The following is a 24,754-nucleotide window of genomic DNA, read 5'->3' as shown; positions in this document are numbered from 1 at the left end:
AGCCTGGAAAAAAAACATAATGCCACCGTATTTTACATAAGATTCACAGCTCGAGGCTATAAAGAGTCAAACACACAAGTCAGCTGAGCAGCAGCACTGCTGAGGTCAAATCCGACTCAGACAATCTGCCCACACTGCAGAGCTGTCTCACCAAACCTCAGAGAGGCAGAGAGAAGAGAGAGGGGGATAAAAAAGTGTTTAGGTGTGTGGGAGAGAAGCAGAAGTAAAGACGAGTCCTTTTCCATTCATTGCATTTGAAAAGAACAGAATCTGAAAACTGAGGAGAAAGAGCAAAAAATACAGAGAGAGGAGATGGAAGAGATGAGCACGAAAGCGTCAGTAAACTCTCAGCAGGTAACCGCAGCATTTATCCTTAAATCCTGACAGGTTTGCTTCGTCACATCCTGTTTGAACGAGCAGCTTCTGTATAATTCTGAGGATCAAAAGTAAAATGTGTAGTGATAGCGGGTTGCAAACACATTGCCGGCTTGGCAGAAGGTGCTTCAGCTGGTGCTGGCAAGAACGGCTTTATGAAATTACACAATATGCAAGCAACAACAGGCATTAGAGGGGATTTTAAAGAAAGCAAGGAGAAGTGTTCTGGCTCTCAGTGAGGGGATTGGTTGTCAACAAAATTTAAAGCCGTTATCATATTCAAGATTTTTTTAAACACTGGGTAACAAATTATCTTAGTAAAGGTTGGTCAGTGTTGAGATAATGAGATCAAACCTGTGTGTAAAATAATTCAATAAAGGAATGAACCTACATTAGACAGAACTCCTAATAATACAATCCCAATTGGATTTGATAAACTCAATTTGGATTGATTGATCACCGATCAATGAATTTTGCATTTGTTATTATCTAACTTTTAATCCTACAAAGTGTTTGCAGAAAAAGGGGAGCAAAAGAAAGAAAGAAAGAAAGAGCTAAACAAACAGCAAAAGACAGAGCGAAATAGTGAAAGAAAAAAAGAGCGGAAAAAAAGAAATAAAGAGCAAAAGAGTGACAGAGCAAAGAGCGAAAGAGCAAAAGAGCAAAAGAGCAAAAGAGCAAAAGAGCAAAAGAAAGATTAAAAGAGTGAAAGAAAGAAAGAAAAGACATACAAGACAGATCAAACATCCAAACATCAGCTTGTTTTTCAAGAATCTTCTCCCTTTAGTCCCTAAACCCAGCATGCACACACACACACCTGTATTTCATGCCCGTGTGTTTCCCTGTAGACTCCTTGAGCGAGATGTGGCGCGGTGTAAAGGAGCCGAAGCTGCGGGCGATGATGGCCACGGTGCGGAACTTGGCCCGGGCTTGGTTCACCACGTTGGGGCTGGTGGCGCTCTGCTTGCTGTGGTCCCCATTGCCCCGTTTCAGGTTGTGGTCTGTGCAAGCGATAGACACCTGCATGGCTGAGCTTCAAGGCGACAGTGCAGGAGCTTTGGAAAAGTAGAGTCGGGGAACCGAAGGAGAGCGGAAACAGCCTGGAAAAGTCTCAGAGTGAGTGGTTTTTGAAATCTATTGATTCAACGTTGCTTCCTTTAGAAGTTCTTGCTGGGAGATGAATTAAGTCTTCAGTTCCTTACTTCAGTGCATCACTTTGATGTGCGAAGACAAATCTAACGGCAAAGGCTTTTCCTCTGTGTTGTTGCTCTCACATCACCTCTTCCATTTCAAGTCTTTCCGTGTAGAAGAAAAGCAGCAGAACCGGTCAACCATCAAAAGCCAGAGAAGAACAAAGACTCCTCAGTTCTTTTGAGGGATCGCAAAGAATTTATTCCCCCCACCGGTCTACACCCCTGCTCCTGTGTCCTGCCTCTGGTGACGAGCTCGGAGAGTCTTCTATGACAATCAGAGGAGGTGGATGGAGAGAGTGCAGAGGAATGAAACAGAGAGACGACGGGGAGATGCGACCCAGGCGCTTCGCTCTCCCTGGTCTGACTGTGAGAGGAGAGAGAGAGAGCAGTAGTGTGTGTGTGTGTGAGAGAGAGAGCGGGAGAGAGAGAGAGAGAGAGAGGGGAGAGGAGGGTGAAGGAGGAGGAGACAGGGTCAGAGAACAGATAAGGAGACAGAAGGCAGGAGGTAACGAAGGAAGTAAGGGGGGAGTCTCAGGTCTCTGCAGGGTGCACCATCAGTCGTCCACAATCAGCACTTTCTCATCTTGTCACTACTTCTTTTCCGCGCCTCGCGCCTCGCTCCTCTCCTCCTCCCGCTTCCTCTCGTTCCAGGGCTGCTGATGTTAACGCGAGTCACAAATATGCTTGTGCCCCAGTTTCCTCCCCTCTTCTTCTTTCTCCCCTCTCTCCCTCCGTCTTCCTCGCTCTATATCCAATATTTGGATTCTCTACTGTTTTTATCCTTCTTCCTGTTGTTTCTGTTTTTTCTCAGCAGGGCAGCTCCTTCACCGACAGCGCAGCTTCAGGGAACTGAGAGGAAAGCGGTGCAACACAGCCTTCTTTCTCTCTTTCTCTCTTTCTCTTTCTCTTTCTCTCTCGCTCTTGCTCTCTCACTCCCACTCTGTTTCTGTCTCTTTAGCTCCCACTCTACCTGTCTCACTCACCCTCTCTGCACTCTGTTTTCTCACCTGTCACCCATCTTTGAAATTCCCTTCATCTCTTCCTGTACCAACATTTCCATCCAGCAGCAAGGCTTTTGCCCTTTAATTCGTCTGCTCTATGTACAATATTCTATTGATCATATTCCCTTTTTCTACTTTTTTATGCTTCCACAAAGGCAGCAGCCAGTGGCTGGAGGCATTTTGTTTTCTGGTTATCTGTTCGTCCGTCTGTACATCCGTCCATTCTTGTGAACGCAATATCTCAAGAACGTCTCGAGGGAATTTTTTCACATTTGGTTAAAACAATCATATGGACACACAGATGAACTGATTAGATTTTAATGGTCAAAGGTCAAGGTCACTGTGACCTCATGAATATAATTTTTTGCCTTATGAAAGTGGTATCTTCAGAACGCCTTTAGGGAATCCTTTCACATTTGGCACAAACATTCATTTGGAATCAAAGATTAATTGATTTGATTTTGGTAGCCAAAGGTCAAGGTCACTGTGGCTTCCCAATTTTTTTTAATGTTTTTCTTAAACATGATATCTTAAGATCAGCTTGAGTGAATTTTGACAAATTTTGATGTGTTGTTACTTGAAATGATAAGATTTCAGTGGTCAAAGTTAAAGGTCACATTGACCTCATATGAATCTGGAAAAAATATATATCCCGGATTGAAACCGCACTGGTTGGCAAAGGCATACAACCACAGTGTGATAGTTTCTGTCTATTTTCTGGACCAGTAGTTTATCTACACAAGTCACAAATATTAGGTTATCTCTGTGTCCCTCAGTCATAGCAGAATAAATGTCCCTGCTTTAACTATGCCACCTTGCAGCTTTCCTTCAAGCTCTTTGCTTTCCCCACAGGAAGAAAATATTTTGTGACCAGGATATTTTCTGAATGTGCCCATACACAAGTCATGGAAAAGCTAGAGTCAGAAACCTGTTTGCTAACATACAGTCATCCTTTTCCCCACAAAATCCCTTCAGACACACTGTACATGCAGCCCCTAATAGGCGGGTACAAATCAAAGAGACAAGGATGAATGAACAGGATGGGGGAGGTGTGCACTGATCGGAATCATGAGAAAAGAAAATGACTAAAAACATCAGGCTGAGGCATAACAGCTGAAGAGAGGGAATTATTGCTCCTGTGTGTGTGTTTGATTACAGCACATCCAAGTGTCTGCCTGAATGAGAATGACTGTGCACGTGCGTGTGTTTGCAAAGCAAGGTGTTTATGTTGTTTGTTCTCCAGTAAGTCTATTAGGGGTATCAAGCTGAGGTAAACAGAGCCTTTTGCTGCAGGGTCCCTGAACCATCTGTGTGTGTGTGTGTGTGTGTGTGTGTGTGTGTGTGTGTGTGTGTGTGTGTGTGTGTGTGTGTGTGTGTGTGTGTGTGTGTGTGTGTGTGTGTGTGTGTGTGTGTGTGTGTGTTCCACGTTTGCACAGAATAAAGATATCATGATCTGGACTCAACAAAAAAGAGACAAATGCACGGAACAAACATTACTACATTTAAAATGTCACTCAAGGTCAGAAGTATTTGTTCTTCAGACTCTGGGCTTAAGCACTTTTTTATAAATAAAACAAAAGATACTGCATTAAGAAACACAGATAACAAAGACTCAGCTTTAACCTGAGTATGTGTACATGAATATAGGAAGTACTGTATGGTAAACTTAGCTCTAAAAATGTACAGTGCCTGAATTTAGTGTTTTATACACAAATAAATAAATACTTTATTTTATAATGTTTCACATTATAATTAGATAAGTTATGATTATAGCAAGAAAGGGTTCTTGTTAAAAGTGATATGTTGGCATGGCCATTACAACATGACAACCATCTTGTTGTAATGATAAGATTTTCAATTTATACCATGGTACTGATCAGAGTCTTTTAGCTTCTGTGGCAGCCTTGGGCTTGAATATACAATTTGTGGTTTACATGAACTGCCATTAAATTTGGTATGCACATCCATGTCCCCCTCAGGATGAACTTAAATAACTTATAAATGAAAGGTTCACCACACATCATCACTAAAGGGCAGAAAAGGAAGCAAAAATAAATGTAAGTGTAAATATGTTAAAGTACAGTATATAACTGCCAATATTAAAATTTAGATCAGATAGTATCTCACAATTAAAAGTAGAGAACAAGATTGACCACCAGATACTCAAAGCTTTCAGTAGTCTGACTTTGATGGTTTTACAGTGTTACTGATATATACTGAGTACAGTATCAAAAAAGAATTAAGATTTTACAACAACTGTCCCAATATATATATATATATCCAGAGTAACAGAGTTTATGAATATTTCAGATCTCCATACAACCAGGTCTATAGCTTTAAAAGGGTACCATCAATACAATATCAATATTTGTTGCAGGTTAAAAGAAAAGGATATACATGTACTTTTATGTGAATAAACAAACTTGTTGTTTTTACTAACCCATGGAGATCCTCCTGCTACACTGACCTTGTCCACATTGGACGGTGGAATCTCCCAGGGAGAGAGTTTTGTTTTTTCTAAAGTGACTTATAGAAACCAGGGTCACCGCAGCTTGATGAGGTAACCGGTTATATCTGACTGCGATCTGGATACAGTCCATGTTTTAAATTGCTGTATTTCATCGATTTCAACAACACAAGCGAATCCTGCAATCAGCCTTTTAATCGGCTCATCTCTGACCCCAATCTTCAAACCACTGCATCTTTTATCAGAATACATAAAAAAAGTCAAATAACAAGATTATTGTTATATATATATGATTTTATGTAGTGTACCTATCGTGTGTTGTTTGTGTACACTACTCCTGCACAGAGGAGAGGGTCAGATGGCAAGCGATTATTTTTCCAATCCCATTTCAGTCCTTTAAAATTGAGCTCTTCATATTACCTCCACCCCTCCTGTCCCATCTGCTTCACCTTCCTGAGAAGATGGACGCAGCCTTGGATCAATCTCACACCTAATGGAAAAGACGTTTCTCAGCAACTCATTCCAGATCGATCACGTCCTGCTCCTTGGGGCATTCCCATGCGATTCCACATATGGAACTGGAGCCGGCTTAAATACTCTTTCCTCTAGTGAAGTGGAAAAGTGCGGAGGGATAAAGCACTGTGGTCGCAAGGTGTGTTACTATCCTGTCCACACAGTATACACACAAAGAGGTAAAAGAATTATGTGAGAGTGTGTGTGTGTGTGTGTGTGTGTGTGTGTGTGTGTGTGTGTGTGTGTGTGTGTGTGTGTGTGTGTGTGTGTGTGTGTGTGTGTGTGTGTGTGCGTGTGTCAAAAAGTTGAAATTTCTTCCTTGTGTCCTATGGTTGTTTTGCTTGTAGTGTAGGCAACACTGCCCCCTTGCAAATTCTGCCAGCACTGCTCTGTTTCCTCCATTTAGTCCTTATCCATAAGCAGAAGGCTCTGTCCGTTTCCATATATGGATTTAACGTTGAGGATAAATGAGCCTTAAGTGAGTTTGTAAGGGAGGTATTGTACAGTTGTATCCCACGTGAGCAAAATCCCCAAAAGAAAAGCCAAAGCATCTCAATCGCCCCCTGGTGGCTGGCTGCAGTATGACAGCCCAGACTTGCCATTGGTTGAGTGGGTGTATCGGCTGCACCTCAATACCACGGCTCCACACAAATATCATTTGGTTTCACTTCTGGTTAGAGGGAGGAAGTAGAGACCTGTCGTCCATCTTTATATACAGTCTATTGAATGTTGCTTTGTTGCCCATTACAGGAGGCTACAATTCAGCAGCAATCAATACAAGCATTCATGTTTTATTAGAAGTTTTACAGCTACTCTGCAGCTCAGAGATGTTATGCACAGGTGAGCTGCTGAGAAAATATTGTAATGCCTTGTGAACTGTGGGTCTTCTTGCTCACTTGTATTCTGCAATGTACAGTGTGTGCAGTGTTCTAGCTCTACTGCAACTAAAACACTGTCACCGCAGTGTCTTTTCACATGAAGTTATATGTCAAGCAACTGAATATTTCTAGTCTCTTTTGGAGTATTTGCGGTCAATGAACATTTCTGACTGGCAATAAAGTTTTAGCTGCAAACAAGTGTCCAACTTATGCAGGATACACCAACATTCTTCAAGTTAAGAAGTTCACCAGCATGTCGAGAAACATGTTAAAAGGGTGGAAATGGAAATGAGCCATGCACATCTAGCAATAAAAGAAAATGAAGTCATAGATCATCAGTCAACATTTCAAGGTCACTTACTGCTGCTCTGTTCCCTGATATCTGTACGACGGCATTGGCATCAAGAGATAACGACATCAACAGTCTGATTCAAAGTTTCATAATTATTCTGTGCGTGCGTGTGCGTGCGTGTGTGTGCGTCTCTGGCCTGGGATCTTGGACTCTGCTCTTCCATCTGAATTAAACTCAACTAATGCAGCACTCAGTAAGCCTCTCAGGGTTTTTGCAGCTGTGTCCCATAATGAAAATTTTGTGGGTTTCACACGCCCCATTTCTACAATCTATTCATCAGGTTGCACATATTGGCCTTTTCACTATTTTCCTGAGTATTATCTCTGCTTTGTTTTTGTTTTCCCAGCAGCTGCCCCGTAAGCAATAAGTGACGACATACTCGTAACTCTGAGCGTAAGGCACTGACTGTCCTACTTTTGCACCTGTATGTGTGTGTGTGTGTGTGTGTGTGTGTGTGTGTGTGTGTGTGTGTGTGTGTGTGTGTGTGTGTGTGCACATGCTCTACTTCATGAGCTACGTCAGCAAAAGCCTACATATAGAATTCCCCATGACATGCCCCACACTATATATATATATATACTGTGTGTGTGTGTGTGTGTGTGTGCATGATTGTGCAGTTAAAATTGGAAAAAAAATAACAAAGAAAACAAGTTCAAACCATTTGAATATCTGTGTTTCATCATGTCCATCTGAGGTCAAACCAATACAATGAGAGACATGATTAGAGACATAGAGATATTATTTCAACATAAACCAGTCATTTAAAAATAATCTATTCAGGTAACCAGCTTTGTTCAACAGCATAAATGTATTTTGTACTCACTGTACTGCTTCACCAGATCAGCGATGATCTTAATCTCAGTCAGTGCGGGTGGTTGTGGTTTGTTTTCTCAACTAAGGTAGCAGAACGTGTTTTAAAGGCAGTTCAGCCAAAGATTCTGTTGCCACTTTAATACGTCTAAGCATCTCTTGTGTATGTAGAAAATAAACGTGCATTAATATCAGGACAGGTTTGCATATATGCAGTCTGCTGACATTTCTACATTTGCTGCAGACGTCTAGGATGTCTTGATTGCATTCGCCTACATTCTCTGCAGACGTGGTTGTTTGGGTGGAGTTTAAAACATTAGGTCGCTCTCATTGGGATAAGTATTTTGAGATATGCTTACCTTGAATATATAACTAAACAGAGAAATGCAATATTCATATATACGACTAAGGGTTCAATTTTAGCATGCAAATGCAAAATAAAGAGCAATCCTGCATACAAGGTCAAAAAGACGAGATTCAAATATCGTACATTCATACATCGCTGATCTAAATGCATTTGCTGGTTGGACAGTGGTTATTTACATCATCTGCGATTGCAGTCAATTGTTGAATATATGTGTATGAGCTTAAAAATAGATTTAGTCAATTATAGTGAATGAGGAACTAACATCTGATTAGACTCGTTTGATGTCTATACTCATCATAAAAAAGCAGTTCTTAAAAGCATCCCGGCATTGAGTTGCATCATTATCATATATTTCTGATTTGTGTAGAAAATAGTGAAGTGACATAGTGCATTTCATCTTACATTGCTTCCCCTGCTAGTTTGTGCACCACCAGATTGATAAAGGGTCTTTAAACCATATTCCAAAACACATTTAATATGACTTAACTACCTCGTACAGTTTACGGGTGCCGTTTCTTTAAATCTATTAAATATGAATTTAATCATTCAGAGATAAGTTTAGTTTTACAACATCATAAAACAGGACATTTAAAAGTTCATATTAACTGTTACCAAACCAGTGTCCTCTTAAAAACTCAGCACTGTACAAACTGTGTATTGTGCCCTTGTCTGCAGCTCTGCTCGAGGTGACGCAAGTTGACAGGACAACATCAGGGATGTCAGGCCTCCTCGTGACTACAAGCTCCTCATCTCCTGCCCAAAGGACTGAGCTGTCCCCACTGCCCCGGACTCAACCATCTGTGGCAGCTGTATGGGGGTGGGGGTTGTCATCCGTGAGATATGACACTGTTGTAAAGTAAATCTGACTTTTGATGAGCTGATACTTGTACCAGAACTGCATGGTAAGCGAAAGAAGAGTGGACGACACTTCACGTGCAACTATGGAAAAAAAATTCAAACATGACTGACACTTTTTTCTCAACCGTAAACTTCCATCTCAAAGAGACGATATGATTAAAAGCTCAAATGTCTGCATGGCTTATGGAATTTAAGAAACAATAAAACCCAAAACAGAGGGAGCAAAAATTCTAAATAGTGGTTGAGGCAACAAGTCCTTCAAATTAAAATTTAATTAATTAATTTTGCCCGCAAGAAAAACGAGCAGAAGAATTTCACATGACTGTTGGTGTCAATTTAGCATACCGTACTTTCCGGACTATAAGCCGCTACTTTTTTTCACACGCTGTGAGACTGCGGCTTTTACAACGGTGCGGCTTATTGATGGATTTTCATAGTGTTGCAGGCATGGCCTGCCCCTTTAAGAAAGCTGTTGTGTGTGTGACGTAGTGCACCTGAGAATTGTGGGTAAGGCGCCACACGATTGCTAGTCATATCAGACCAATGAAATTGCCGAACAGGTCACAGTGGACCAATGAAACTGTTTCGGCAAACTAAACCTAATTCTTCAGATCATCCATTTTGCGCTTCATGCACGCACCCTCATCATGGAAAAGACACGAAGATCTGCACATGATGCGGGTTTCAAGTTAAAAGCGATCCGTCTGGCTGTCGAAGAAGGAAATAGAGCTGCTGCACGTAAACTCAACGTCAATGAATCGATGGTGAGACGCTGGAGACGGCAGCATGAAGAACTGACTCGTTGCAAAAAGACGACAAAAGCTTTCAGAGGCAAGAAAAGCAGATGGCCCGAACTTGAAAACGTACTTGAAGACTGGGTGAAGACACAGAGAGCAGACGGCCGAGGTGTTTCCACCGTGCAGATCCGACTGAAAGCTAAAACAATCGCCACCGAAAAGAATATCGAAGATTTTAGAGGTGGACCATCTTGGTGTTTCAGATTTATGCAACGAAAAGGCCTGTCAATTAGGGCACGGACGACTGTGTGTCAGCAACTCCCTCCCGACTTCAAGGAAAAAATTACAAACTTCATCGAATTCACTCAAAGAAAGATAGCCGAAAATTCCATTGGACCAGACGACATCATAAATATGGATGAAGTACCTTTGACGTTTGACCTACCTCTCACTAGGACTGTTAACAAAAAAGGTGAATCGTCCGTCACGCTGAAAACAACTGGCCATGAGAGAACGCATTTCACTTGTGTTCTGAGCTGCACAGCATCCGGACTAAAGCTTCCACCCATGGTGATTTTTAAGCGGATGACGATGCCAAAAGAAAAATTCCCGAAAGGAATCGCTGTGAAAACCAACAAGAAAGGGTGGATGATAGAAAGCCTAATGAAGGAATGGCTGAATGAATGCTACGGGAAGCGACCGGGGGGATTTTTTCACAGAAAAAAGGCATTGCTTGTTTTGGACAGCATGAGGGCCCATATCACAGATTCTGTGAAAGCGGCCGTCAAAAAGACAAACTCAATTCCAGCTGTGATTCCTGGGGGCACAACAAAGTATTTGCAGCCCCTCGACATTAGTGTGAACCGTTCATTTAAGGTGGCACTCCGAGTTCAGTGGGAGGCTTGGATGACGAGCGGCGAGAAATCCTTTACAAAAACTGGCCGCATGCGAAGAGCAACTTTTTCTCAAGTCTGCCAGTGGATCCTAACAGCGTGGAGCAGTGTCAGACAATCCACAATCACCAACGGGTTCCGAAAGGCTGGACTGCTGCGTGATGAGGAGGACAGCGCAAGCTCGATGGCGGATTTGACGCGGGATGAAAGTGACATTGAGAGCGCAAACGAAGGAGAGACTGAGTGCAACGAAGCAATTCTGAGACTTTTAAATTCGGACACTGAAGAAGAGGACTTCGATGGTTTTAGTGCACAGGAGGACGATGGCGATAGTGACTAATTACTAATGACTTTTGCTGGTAGGTTCACGTTAGTACTGTTAAAAGCACTGTTCTGAAAAAAAGCATTTGCGTATGTTGCGTAGTTGTGTTGTTGTGGATGTTACCGGCATTTATTTAATTTAAATGATTTTATTTAATTAATGACTTTTGCTGGTAGGTTCCTATATTTTCGCCGATAAAATGTGTAACGAAGGAATTACATAACCTCAGGCTGTTCAATTCCGATACTGAAGCAGACAACTTTAGTACTGTTAAAAGCACTGTTCTGAAAAAATAATTTGCGTATGTTGTGTTGTTGTTGTGGATGTTACCGGCATGTATTTAATTAAAAGTTTAAAAAAAACTTTCCTGTAACATCTTTCCGCGTTAATATCTCATGTTTCAACGGGGACACCTGCGGCTTATAGACAAGTGCGGCTTATTTATGTACAATTTCTTTTTTCTTTAAAAAATTAGCAGGTGCGCCCTATATACAGGTGCGCTCTATAGTCCGGAAAGTACGGTAATTTCTGTGCCTTTCAAATATATTATTAATGAATGCATAATGATTAGAATAGTGATTACTGAATATGACCATTTTAAAAACACCCACATGTAATTCAAATGCCTTAAGATGTGTCTACAGACTAAATCTCATATGTAAACATTGAGCAGAACAAACGGACAATAGTCTGTCATTCAACATCACATACACACTGTAATCTATTTTCTATGCTTCCAGCCAAGACTGAGGCCACAGGGCAGGTGGACAAACAAAGAGGGAGCATGAATACTTCATTAGTTAAATGTCCATTAAAATCCATAACAGCAGCAATTCAATTTCACCCCTGTCAACTCACTGATCTCACTCTCAGCACAAACAGTGAAGCATGAATCTGTTACACGCCCATCACTAACAGCATTGCGCTCAAGGCTGAACCAAGCCAACGACAACATGCAGCTTACGCTTAGAATTAGCCTACTTTACTTTTTATGTTTTATATTTCATACAATAATAATGCAATGTATTTTCAAGAGCAGGCATTCAGTAGTTCAGGAGAACCACTTTCAGACATACAGGTTCAATATGTTATTTCATATGCCTCCATCTCTTGTGCAGATATTATTATACGTTCATTATTCTGCTATTCAGTTAATACAATTGTGGAAATGACAAAAAATGTATATAAATGTATACATCAGCATGTTGCTGTATTCCAGTTACAATGTGGTGTCACATAATCCTGGTGAGATTTCATATGTGTCGCCAGAAATGGAGAAGGATTTTATTTCCTCTGCATATATTAACTGTTAGCAAAGCATATTGGGTAATAAGCAGGAAATGATCACCAATGCTACACTGAAAGTCATACTTTACTCCTGGGGATGTATGCCTGGATTATTTGAGTCATTACAGTGATTTACACCCTGGTGCAGATCATGGGTCAAGGATACTACAGCCATAAACATATTACAGGAATGAGTGTTGGCTTTAAGGTCATATCAATCATGGACCGTACCATAAATACACATTGGCACTTAGCTTTATAATTACATTTTATTAGTGTTATCGTGGTATGGGTCAATATGAGACCTGTACAAGACTTCCCTGTCCACCATAAGAAAAATAAAAGCAAATTATCAGGGCTTTTCCATCCTGCATCACATAAAGCTGTGTAAACTCTATTTTCCAAATGTGAAGGTGGGTCAGATGGGTAAATTTACTCTTCACACTGAGCGGGAGAATTTTTATTCCCCCACTCAGCTTAGCATGAAAGCCAGAGTTTCCATCCGGCGGCTGAGCACTGAGGGGTGGCACAGCGGAAAGATGCCAGACCCTCTGCAGCTGCCACCTCCACTCACAGCAACAACAACATTACCCCTGAAAATAAAACCACGTCTCCCAACTGAGAGCTGATTAATAAGTAAAGTTCATGACTAGAATAATTTAATTCTTGTAAAAAAAAACTACTTCGATCTATAGTTAAAAAAGGCCTTCTAGATACTTGTGTCAAATGCATAATGATGTCGAAACAACAAAGGGTACATTACATATTATTGGGTATGGACACTATTAAATATATAAAAATGGCTAAACCTGCCAAAAAAGGTGAATAACTCCTTTCCCTTTGTCAGTAGAGGGGTTTGCCTTTCTGTTTTCTGTATATAGACAAACGTTCATGGCCGTTTATACCCTGAAAGTTCCATAAATGGCAAAACATCTTGCAGAAAAAGATCAGCTAGACTGCCAAAAAAAGAAGAAATTAACATGTGTAATGTTTCCATCACTGCTGATCGGAGCCAGAGTCAATAAAAACCAGTCTACTGCAGAGTCATTTGACCCTGGATTGATGGTGATTGTATCCATTTCCTTAGTGGGTGTTAGTGGGGGTTTAGACCAATGGAAAAGGGGCTTTAGATAAACCTCTCATTAAGTATCTAATGATACAGATACTAACAGAGCAGGATCTGCAGTACATGTGATATTTGTGTATTGAGTGTATTTAGTTCTATTTGGGATACAACATTTAAGTTCACTTTGACGAACAGCCGTAAACACATATGAGCATTTCAACACACAGCTCAATGGCTTAAGCATCACTCTTTCCTCTCTGTTATCACCCACTCACTCACTCACAGCCACACACACACACACACACACACACGGGCAGGTCACCACTAGGTCATAATCCTGAGAGTATCCATTAAGTGGCTGTCATTGTTCTCAGAGGAGCATTAGATTACAAGCTGGTTATTTAGACTTGAGACAGCTGGTGGAGATAAGCAGTGTCAAAGAGTTATGGGCTTCTATCTGTCACTAACTGAAACAGTCACCTCCTGTCTGTGTTCTGAGGGCATGAGTCTTCAAGTCAAATGGTAACAAACCAAACAGCGGTACGATACAGATCAAGTAATAGTACGTGTTGTAACTTGAGGAGTCAGATGCCTTACGACTGGTTTGTCTCCAAACATCAATAACTTTCAGGCTATAATTAATTTATTTTAATTAAACACCTCAGCAGGCGCAGATCCAGAATACAATTAATTAGCAGGAGTGCAGTGGAGGTAGGCACAGTTTAGAATGACTGAATGTCCTGCAGTGAAACTGCATGTCCATGCAATGGAAACTTTCCAATTAAAAATAACATGCTGTTCCAGTAATGTCATGAAACTACACACCGATGGCACCACGAGAAACATACACACATGTACCACACAGTTTTTTTCACAACTACAACAATTTTTCACCAAGCACACATTAAAAGGTTGAAGTGGGCAGTGCCGAATTTAGGGCAAGTACAGAACAAAATGCTGAAAACCTTCTAAGTAAATAATCCATCCGCTCTCCATTTTAAAGCCAAGAGCCATGATAAAATTCTATCATAGATACTATTACAAAATATCCTAGCAACCCGTCAGTTCATGTTCAATTCCTCGGGGGCTTTATCGGTGGATGAGAACAGAGCTACAACAAATCACATCAACATAACATGTATGACAGAAAATGCATCCTGGGTCACTGATGTAAATACAAATGTGTTCAAAGAGTGAAAAGAAAGGAAATAAAATCTTTCATTTTCTCACAGTTTGCTCTATGAAGTAAATCTCAGCATAGAAGCATGTTTAATCTACCAGTATTAGTTGTGTAATACCTTAAGCCTTTGAAATAATATCAATGAATACATCCTAAACTCACCGTGCCTGAATCTCTAAATGTTGCATTTACAGGAAAACCTCTGAGAGCAAAACTTCTCCACAAACTTTTGTCTATTGTAACCAAATGCATGACATAATGAGGGTGTTCTTCAACTTGCACAGTGTAATAAGCACATCCTCCTACACTACCTGCACCACAATTAGCTATTTGTTGCAGAGAGCAGCGTTCCTGACTGCTAGAGACTCTCCAGAAATGGACACTTGATAGTCAAGAGTGGTAACATCGAGAGAAAACCGTCATCTCAGTAATAGCATTGCTATGGAAACAGTATGGAGGCGTTATGTGTGGGAAAAAGCAGCAATAAAATAACACCAGGCAAGAATAAAGATGCCAGATGGCAACCAGGCAGCATCTGGAGAAACTGAGGGGTACATGTATACTGGTTACCTTGGAGAAGATGGTGTATACAGTAAGTAGTGTAATAAAATAGGATGTTAAAGATACTTAAATGTGCTGAGCTATGACTACAATTCATCTCCAACAGAGAGTTTTATAGAAAGGTACACCAATGTGGAGCAAAACAAAGCTTCATAAGTTTTGTTTGATGTCTTTACTAGCATTTCCCACTTTGCTTTAAGGGGGAATACACAGTAAGATTTTATCAACACCCAGAAAACTTAACTTACAACAACATACAGCAGCGGGATTGCAGCCTTCACTGCATTAAAAAGCAAAAAACAACTTTCTTTTAATTTTACCTTAATACTGTGTTTGTGAAGTTCATGCTACTTACAGTATCCTTCCTTCAGTCTCACACTCCTTTGTTCAAAGACATTGTGTATGGTGTGCAGTACTGCATGTGTGTAAAGGTGTCAGTGTGTGTATTTTAGAAAATGCATCACCAAGAAAAACACAGACATTTGAACCCTCAAATGGAAAATCAATTCAATAAAAGCCCTAAACTCTGCTGCACTTAACAAGTTCTCATGTTTTCTTTTTCATTTGAGCTGAGCTGCATTATGATTGTAACATTTCAGCACACACTAACACAATCAATACAAAGGTCAGAGCACCGTTTTTTGTATTAAACTGTAGCTGTGGTTTTAAGAGAAAAGGTGGAGGCCTTCAATGGACTCCAAATCCTTAATAACCTTCTCCCTCAGGACATAAAATTACAGTACATTATATTTCTATATGTATCGTATAAGTGAGGCTCTGAAAAACCATGTAAGCTGCTCAATTAGTCAAACAATATCTGTATATGGCAACTGTGTGTACATCAATTTAATGTTACAGCTGAACTAATTTTACTGAACATGTACACTGGTGGGTAGATTTTGTACTCAGATTTGAAAGGTAGCCAGATAAATGTAGAAGATTAAAAGAAAAAAAGATCTCCCTCTGAAATATAGTTAAGAATTAATCAGCAAGAAGATTCCTGCATTAGCACTACAGGTTGCCACGTAGTCTTAATTATTGGACCTACTCTAAAGCTGATCACCAGAATCTAGACCGGAGGACAAGATGATGGCTTTCTACTTTGACCAATCATGTTTGGGTTTAGGTAAACAGTCCGCATGGAGAGCCAAACAGGTGGAACACACTGATTGAAATGGATTAGCTTTCAGCTTTTTGGATTTATCTGTATTCATATTGTTAATAGAGATTAGCTGAATTGTCAACTGGACATATATCAACTACAAAGAATATACACAAATTGAAACATTCAATTTGTGTAATAAAAGAAACTAGTCTAACTGGCCATTTCCACCAGAGACTAATTTGTTGTTGGATAAAACCTGAAGGGCTCCAGGTTTCAGTTACTTTACCTCTGTGGATCTTGAGTGTCATTATGTTAACACACAGATCATTGAACCCCACCACAAACTACAGAGTCCCCTTAGTTAACATAACGACTCAATATAGGAAAAGACAACCACTAGTCAGTCAGAACTGAAGAAGTCTCTTGGATCAGAGGTGAAACGTCTCCAAGAAATATAAGAAAGTCCAGTTGACTATGTACACATGTACAACTCCTGAAGAGACGTGACCTGGATGAATGAGAATCTTCACAGTTATGTTTCATGGATTATCATCTGTATTTCACAAAGATTCCCCTTAAGACAAACTGAGCCACAGCTCAGAGAGCTGCACCAAATGAACAAAGCCCCATCCAGACTCTATTAGGTTGAAAATAATTAGGACCGCACTGACCGGATTAAGTCTTTGTTACCAACAACAACAAAAAACCTTGAAAACCAGTAATTGACATTCACTGTGGGATTTGGGCATATTTTCTTTTATATACTATTATCTAATAGGACATAACTCCTGTGGAGACGGGGCTGCTCAGAGTCACCTTGCTCTTTCAGTCAGTAAATTAAAGCTGGTGCACTCTATAACCCCCTGGAAAAAGACTGGTCTTGGTTGGCTGGGCAGCTACATTCACAGTAAATTGCAGGATAGAGTTCAACAAAAAAAGAAGTGCTTGGATCTATAAAACCAAAGCTTGAGTGAAAGAGAAAAGGGGACAATTCTTTTTCTATGAAAATCCTTTCTCATGCTACTTACTCAATGTTCAGTATTACTCTGAGGTCTGGATTTAAAAAACTTTAGAGAATTAGACAGATGGTGTGTCTGCATGCGTTTGTGCCGGCATGAAGCATTTGCATGTGCAATGATGTACATGCAATCTTACATCAGCGTTTTAGTGCATAGAGAGACACAAGGTGCTCAAGAGACAAACAGAGTGAGAGAGAGAGAGAGAGAGATTTAATGTGCTTCATCTACCAGCTTCATTTTGTTAGGATTAAACTAAACACCAGTGTCTCGTCTCAAGTGCGTCTCCACCTGCTTCAATGCCGTGCTCTGATTAACTGTTGATTGCAGGCTGCATCTGTAAAAATTACTTTCATACTGTTGCTTTGCTTTTACATCATCCTCTCCAACATGAACACATCTCACATGTATGTCCTTGGTTTGTCTCTGTCTGTGTGTATGTTTGCATCAGATCATGCAACTCAACACCAAACTTCCGTATTTAAATCGACACAGCTGCCCAGCTCACTGCCGGATGTACAAGCTCCAGCTCGAGAACATCAGCCCAGCCACTGTTCACAACCCTGGCTCATTTTCCAACTCAGGCTACTATGTTTTAATTTGAAATTTGAAAAACTTCAGAGCAGCCTTTTAGTCTGGACGGGCAGAAACTGAGATGTTTGGACACAATGTCATAGACACTCACATGGTTGCTGATTGGGTCTTTTCGGTCACCACGTAGCCTCCGTTGATTCTTCAGGCTCATATTGCATTTCCCCTTCCAGAGGAAAACAACCGGCATTAGCCTCGGCTACCAGTGTAGATCGCAACATGGATAATCAATTACGAACACTGCTGACCTTGTTGAGTTTGCTATCAGCTGTTGTGCAGTTTAACTCTGCATTTTAAAATCATACAACTGTTTACATGCATAGGAGACGAGCTGCAATCTGCATTTATCAACCATATTCTCCCTGTGCACACCAGCACGCGCATGCCCACTGTACGTGAGTGGTCAGATGCACGTAGCCTCAGCTGCCTGTCCCACTCTTCAGTCGCTCCAGCCCATTCCCCAAACCATCTTCATGACAATACTACAACAAACAACCTTTTTGAACTGGGGAGAAGCATCGTCCTGAGTTCTGCTTCTGGGTCTGAAAAAATATATGCGTCAGATTTACGTTGTGACGTAATCCATCTTATTGATACAAGTGAAAGACACACACCAAAATCTATCCTGTACTGTAGATGTGTACATATAGTGTGTGTGTGAGAGAGCACAATGATCTACGCACAAGGGATTCCCCATCACTAATGTGTGCTGACCAACAGGAAGGTTCTGTACTCCTCACACCATTTATCACATACACATGTGTATATATGTGTGTGTGTGTTGATCTGTGTGTGTTTGTGAAAGAGAGAGAGAGAGAGAGAGAGAGAGAGAGAGAGAGAGAGAGAGAGAAAGCAATGAAGCAGGCAGACGAAATTCCCCTTCACTCGTGTGCGCTGACAGGGAATTTCTGCACCACATCTCCTGCCATTTGTCATCTGTCTGTCATCAACTGAGATTCACACCAACAGGTGAGATTGTTTCCATCAGCATGTGATGTGTTGCTGCAGGGGAGATTAAATCAGTCCATGCAATACAAAGGAGGAGACTCTACAGGAAGTAAGCTAATTCGACAAAGAATGAAAGAAAAACAGAAAGCCATTAACCGTCATAACAAGCGACAAGGAAAAGGGCAAATAAACTTTTTGAAGCGGTTTCAAAAAGAGTGGGAACGCATCAAGTCCTCTGGAAGTCTTCTCCAGTGACTAGAACTATATAAGCTAAAAAAACAGATTTGCCAGATTTAAACTGACCCTCATACCAAGGGAATACCAGGACAGTGACCTTAGAGTAGGGGATGACATGGATTATGCAATAAAAATCAAAAGCCTAATTATGTTAGGTAAAAAATAATCGCTATATCAGCCACTGCCTTCATTCAAGATGCGTGGTATAAAGAGAACAGCCCAACTGATCAATTAAAGCATCCAATGTAGCATCTAAGTTTAAAGGGATAATTCACTTAAAAATGAAAATTCACTCATTATCTTCTTACCACAATGCTAATGTAGGGGTGGGTGAAGTGTTTGACGGTCCGTGAATGCACCTCATAGGAAGATATCAGCAGACATTTAGGATTAAAACACAATGTTATTGACCTTGTCGAGTCAAATATGAATGTCGGGGTTTGCGGACACTTCTATGACACCACACGAGCAGTATGGAGGCATGTTATGTTTTTTCTGCTGTTTTATTACATCAACATTGACTTCAATTGAATCGGATTCCGCTGCAACAAAGTTTACTTCAGAGACTCCAGAAGTGTTTTGTGGACTCAAACACTTCACCCACCCCTCCATCGGCGTAGTGGTGAGTAGATAATGGGTGAATTTTCATTTTTCAGTGAACTATCCCTTTAAAGAGATGAGCGGAGTGTCAGAACCAGACAGGGACACAGAGGTGCCCGCAGGAGACAGAACAGTTGTCTCGGTTTTAATTTATCCCACACAGAGCAAACTACAGTATTATGCAGTAGAGAGTAGCGAGAGACCACTAACCGGGCCCGACCTGAACCTTTTTAGTGTTTTTTTCCCTGACACGCAGGATAATTGCTTGTTTTTCAATTATTACAGATGTGTGCAGTGTGAAAAATCTAGTATAGATCGTTAGCATGAGGGCAACCAGCACCAGTGGAGAAGATCCAAAAACCACACAAGTATCACCCATACCTGAGAGGTCTGGATAAACATACAGCTTATCATAGTGTAAAAACCTAGTCACCTTTAGGAATATGAAGTCAGGTCTAGTGTGCTTTCTCTGAATCCTTGATTAAACTCAGGTTGCAGTGTTTTCAATGAGCTGCCCACAGTCTCCTGGATTCTATTTTACAGGTTAAAAAAGCATGTTTTTAAAGGTCTACTTTTCATTAGAAAACTTTTCTTTATGCAAAACAAAAGTAACAGTAAAAAAATGGTGGTGTGAGCCAACTAGTAAGCTTAAAATGATACGTTACAATGGCAGACTGCAGCCACCGCACCTGCATCTCTGCTGCATTGCTGCACTGAAGCCACTAAAATGCTTAACTGTTAATTTATGTTTAGGCATGTGCAATTCAATGACTTTTATAGTGTGTTTATAATTCTTAAGAGTATGCGCATCTGTTGGCACAGTGTCTGCCTGCGCTCATTGCAGTGTTTTAACATTGACCAATACTGCAGTAAAGTCAACAGAGTGAGTGAGTGAGTGAGTGAGTGTGTGTGTGTGCTGTACACAGTGCTTAGTTACAATGACAATCTTTCAAATTCCACTCTGTACACTCCTCTCTCAAAATGCAGCCTTGAGGGAGAACACGGTGTATTACCTTCTCTTACAAAAGAAAAGACTGCACATAGCAACACATCCACAATTGCATGCGCACACACACTCACACAACCTGGCAATGACTCAGGCTCCACTCCTTTATATTATAATCTGTTAACACACACACACACACACACACACACACACACACACACACACACACACACACACACACACACACACACACACACACACACACACACACACACACACACACAGAGAGAGAGAGAGAGAGAGAGAAAAGACAAGAAAAAGTGCTGATCCAAGAAAGTCTAAACTTTGCCCGAGTCAGTGTATCGGCTCGCTGCTGTATAGAGAAGATATATGGCAACACTAAAACCGAGTGTCCGCTCGAGGCATGACTGCACAAAAACCTAGATGGAGGGAAACGACTAATGACAGAACGGAGGCAGTGCAGACGAGAGGACGGGGAGAGGGAGGGGAAGAAAGAAATAAAATAAAAGAATACACATGGGCAAAGTGACAGCAGAAGTTTAAAAACAGCCCCCAAATAAAAAGTAGCACACAGAATATTGATTTGTGGAAGATGGGGAAGGCGACAGCAAGAGAGATGGGGAGGAAAAGGAGAGGTGGAGTAACTGTTAATGTGCTGAAGGTGCTTGGTTGGGTATCATGTTGCCCCCTCATGAGACGTGGTTTGAAAGGTCTCTCTGCACTCCACGGTAGGTGACGCTGCATGAGCACTGCAGCAGCTCTTAAAAGATATATCTTTCTTTGATCCAACATTTCCTCTTCTTCTTGGCAAACACACGAAATCTCTGGGGGACTCGTGGACCACTGACTTTTAGCTGCATCAGAGGGTGCAGGGGGTGTTGTTATCAGTAAATGTGAAGAGGAAATAGTGCCGTACTGCTTAAACAAATATTAAACTGTGCACGAATAAATAAAACATCTGCATCAATGATGCTACAGCTTGAATTCAGGCAGGTGTGTAACTTAACTGTTTCAGAATGATGCACATAGTATTTATTTAGTGTTTTTTAATCTTGATGACATTCAAAGCGCTTTACAGTACCGTATTTGTTTGCCATTCACACACACATTCATACAGTGCATCTATAGGATTCTATGAGAATCATTCAGTATCTTCAAGGACACTTCAACTGGGATCAAACCGCCAACCCTCCGTTTAGAGGACAACCCCCTTTCCCCCATGAGCCACAATAATTTTGCACAGAAAGTGGAAGTGACTATTAATCTACTGTTAAAGAGTGCTCCTCCTGTCTCACACACTCATACACACAAAACCCCATGCTTTCCTCTCCATTATCTAAGAAACGGCAAGTTCACGGCTCCCCCTAGTGGTGACACCGGCAACTAGCACTGTAAAACAGACCACAGGACACTTCTTGCCCTCTTCTTTTAATCTCCCTCTATGTCTCCTGGCATCATCTCATCACTGTACAAACCCAACCCACCCACATGAAGCACACAACTCTTATGCATCTCCATTTGCCCTGTAGGGGGATCGTCACACGCCCACGCTGTTACCCCTCATGTGCAAAAGCATCATTACAACTGAGGTATTTCGCTGCAGGGCCGATCATGAAAGGCCGACAGTGAGGGAGCAGAAAATGGTTCAGTCTCATGCTCGCTGCAAACACACCTATTAGTGAATCCCTGTGAGGAATTCTAATTGAGCTGCGTGAATATGTTCAGTTCATACAGACAATATGAGTGCAGGTACCTCAGCTGCGATTTGTCAAAGGCACCTTTAACATCACTTTGTAAATTTAAAGTATATGGGTGTGTGTGTGTGTGTGTGTGTGTGTGTGTGTGTGTGTGTGTGTGTGTGTGTGTGTGTGTGTGTGTGTGTGTGTAGCAGTGTGTGCAGAGTAAAATGAAGCTCCACTGGGGCGCTATCCTCAAGTGGCCTCGGTAGAGAGCCCTGCCTCTTAAACAACCACTTAGGTCGGTGCATTTCGGAAAGAAACTATTATGTCTTCCTCCAGATTCAAGGGTACTAAATTGTCATTTCCATCAATACACATACACATTGGAGCGAAATTGCATTTCTCAGAGGTGCAAATAAACATATACTAGCACCCTAAAAGACAGGATGCTAGCAGATTTAATAAAGCTGGAAGCGAGCCCGGTGATCCACAGTGACCGCTTGGCCCGTCCCAACAGCAGCAAACGCCTGTCTGGCACCCACCTAAATGAGCACTTCAATATTGATTCACAGAGCCAGTTCCTGCTGAGGCAAGTGAAACGCCAGAGGGCTACGCACGCACACACAGTAGAAGACAGGAAGACGGACCTGCAACGTGTGTAGAACCGAGCTGATTGTTCAGACATTAGACACTAGCTGACTAATAAATTGGTGATGTGTGTCGGGGTGCTGCCCCATGTCACATGTGGGGACCAGTTTTGGACTTTTTTTTAGACCAGTATAGAAACAGCATTGACTAATCAGGGACAAAACTGGTGTCCCTCATTAGTTTTGACGGCAAAGATGTTCAGCGTGTACAATTAAATCGTTTCTAGTGGTTCGTTTAAAGCAATAGACATATTGGATAGGAGGTTAGAATAGCACTCAAGGGAATTAATAAGTCAATGAAACACCCCTGTTAAAGTAAAGCATAAGTGTGTAATTAAGAGAGAGTAGGCCGCGCACAGACCAATCAGAAAGATTGATAAAGCAGTAATTAACTTTAAGCAGACCTCTCTGAGTCTTACCTAGTAGATGATGTAAATCTCTAAACCTCTAAATGATCGAACTGACCTCAAATCATTCTGTAACAGGTGTTAAAGTCAGATTTATACGTAATTTGCCATGAAACGTATTAACAGTTAGTTACATGGTGTTTTTAGACATCACATATAATTCTGCTGAAGAGATCACGTGTGTGTGTGTTTACAGCACAACAACACCGGCCATTGCTCTTATCACCAAAAGCTCTCTTGACATGGAGACTTTTTTTTCCTCTTGTTTTTTACATTTTTAATGTCTGTCATGTGTTAGAAAAGTCATCAAGAGACCCAGTTACTCAAAGTGATCCTGGTTAATCTCCTGCCGTGTTCTCACATGCCGGACTTTCTGTGGAATTTATACCAGGGGACAGGCCGGAGAAAGTCCGCAGAAACTCCAGAGGCTCTCATTTGTCTTCACACATATACAGCCCCTCCGGAGACTGTCCAGAGGATCTGTTCAGTGCATGTCTGACAGCAGCTCAACAGTCCAAAACACAATTCATTTACCTTCATACTAAGAAAACTGAAAATGTTTACATTTAGGAAGCTGGTACCTAAAAATGACTTTTAATGATGGATCAGTATAGTTGATGTTTCATTTTTCAGTTTTGAGTCTGTTGTGCGCTAAACACGTCATCAATACATCCACTCGCCTGTGGTGAATGTAGAGAAGCTCATTCGGACAACATCTGGAGTTTTTACGAGCGGACTGGGCTGTTCCGGAAAAACTGAGGAGAATGTCCAGAGACCCTCATTCAGACATTTGCGCTTCAGGAGATTATCCGGAGTTCAGTGCATGTCTGAAAGCAACTATTATGTCTTCCACAAGATTCAAGGGTACTAAATTGTCATTTCCATCCATACACATAGACAGTTTAGGCCACAGATTAACAACTAATGTATTGCAAAGCTTATAATTATAAACTAAAATGTTAGAAGAGAATGGAAAACAGATCTAAGTATTAATATTAATATATGAATTCACAGATTTACTATTTGCATCTTATTACACAGCCATTCATAGAAGAAACAAATTATGCACAACAAAATCTCAATGAAAACAGCTTCAGTTTCCATATAAATCATGGACAGACATTTAACCAGCAGTAGATAAAGAGAGACACTCACATTATACACAGTCAAAGAGACAAAGATGGAGACAGTGGTACTCACGCAGTTTGAAGAGGCCATTATCTTCTCCTCTGTGGTCTGTCCACACCACATCTTTAACCACTGACTGACAAACTGCGTCACAGTCACTGCTGGTAGCAGCTAACAAGCTAACAAGCTAACTCTGTCCCTCTGCCCGTTGTTTAGTTTGAATTACGCTGTTAACTGTGTGTGTTTAGTTTAGAAGGTTTTTCATCCATGTTGTTGTTGTTGTTGTTGTTGCAGTGAAGACAACCAACACCTGAGCACGTGCACCTCACCTGAGGGTTTCACACGTGGACACCTCCGACCAGAGGGGGCGCTGCTTCAACAAGATGGACATTAACACGCTGTCTTTTTAGTTAACAATAAGTTGGGTTTTTTGTGTTGGGTGGGTGAAAACATACAACCTCGATTTGAATACACCCACTGTCTGAAATAGAAATGATAAAAGAAAAAAGAGACTAAATAAATAAATAGATACTTTATTTAACTACAGTAAAATACTGTAAATTATTATA

The 24,754-nt window shown here is 41.1% G+C and overlaps 1 protein-coding gene across 3 annotated transcripts in view; it reads right to left on the bottom strand.

The window, feature by feature from the left end:
* The window catches only part of kcnab1a (potassium voltage-gated channel subfamily A regulatory beta subunit 1a), a 105,240-nt gene that overhangs the window by 65,821 nt on the left and 14,665 nt on the right, over positions 1-24,754 (bottom strand). The window contains exon 1 of one of the 3 annotated variants that reach the window (XM_035154962.2): positions 1,193-2,289. The exons of the other annotated variants lie outside the window; for them this stretch is intronic. Coding sequence (XP_035010853.1) covers positions 1,193-1,401 — 209 coding nt within the window. The 5' untranslated portion in view covers positions 1,402-2,289. Of the gene's footprint in view, positions 1-1,192; positions 2,290-24,754 lie in introns of those variants that run through there. 3 annotated transcript variants of the gene reach the window in all.

This window comes from Hippoglossus stenolepis, chromosome 4, assembly GCF_022539355.2.
Source record: "Hippoglossus stenolepis isolate QCI-W04-F060 chromosome 4, HSTE1.2, whole genome shotgun sequence".
In the NCBI taxonomy this organism is placed as follows: Eukaryota; Metazoa; Chordata; class Actinopteri; order Pleuronectiformes; family Pleuronectidae; genus Hippoglossus; species Hippoglossus stenolepis.
This window is presented reverse-complemented; position numbering and strand designations above follow the sequence as displayed.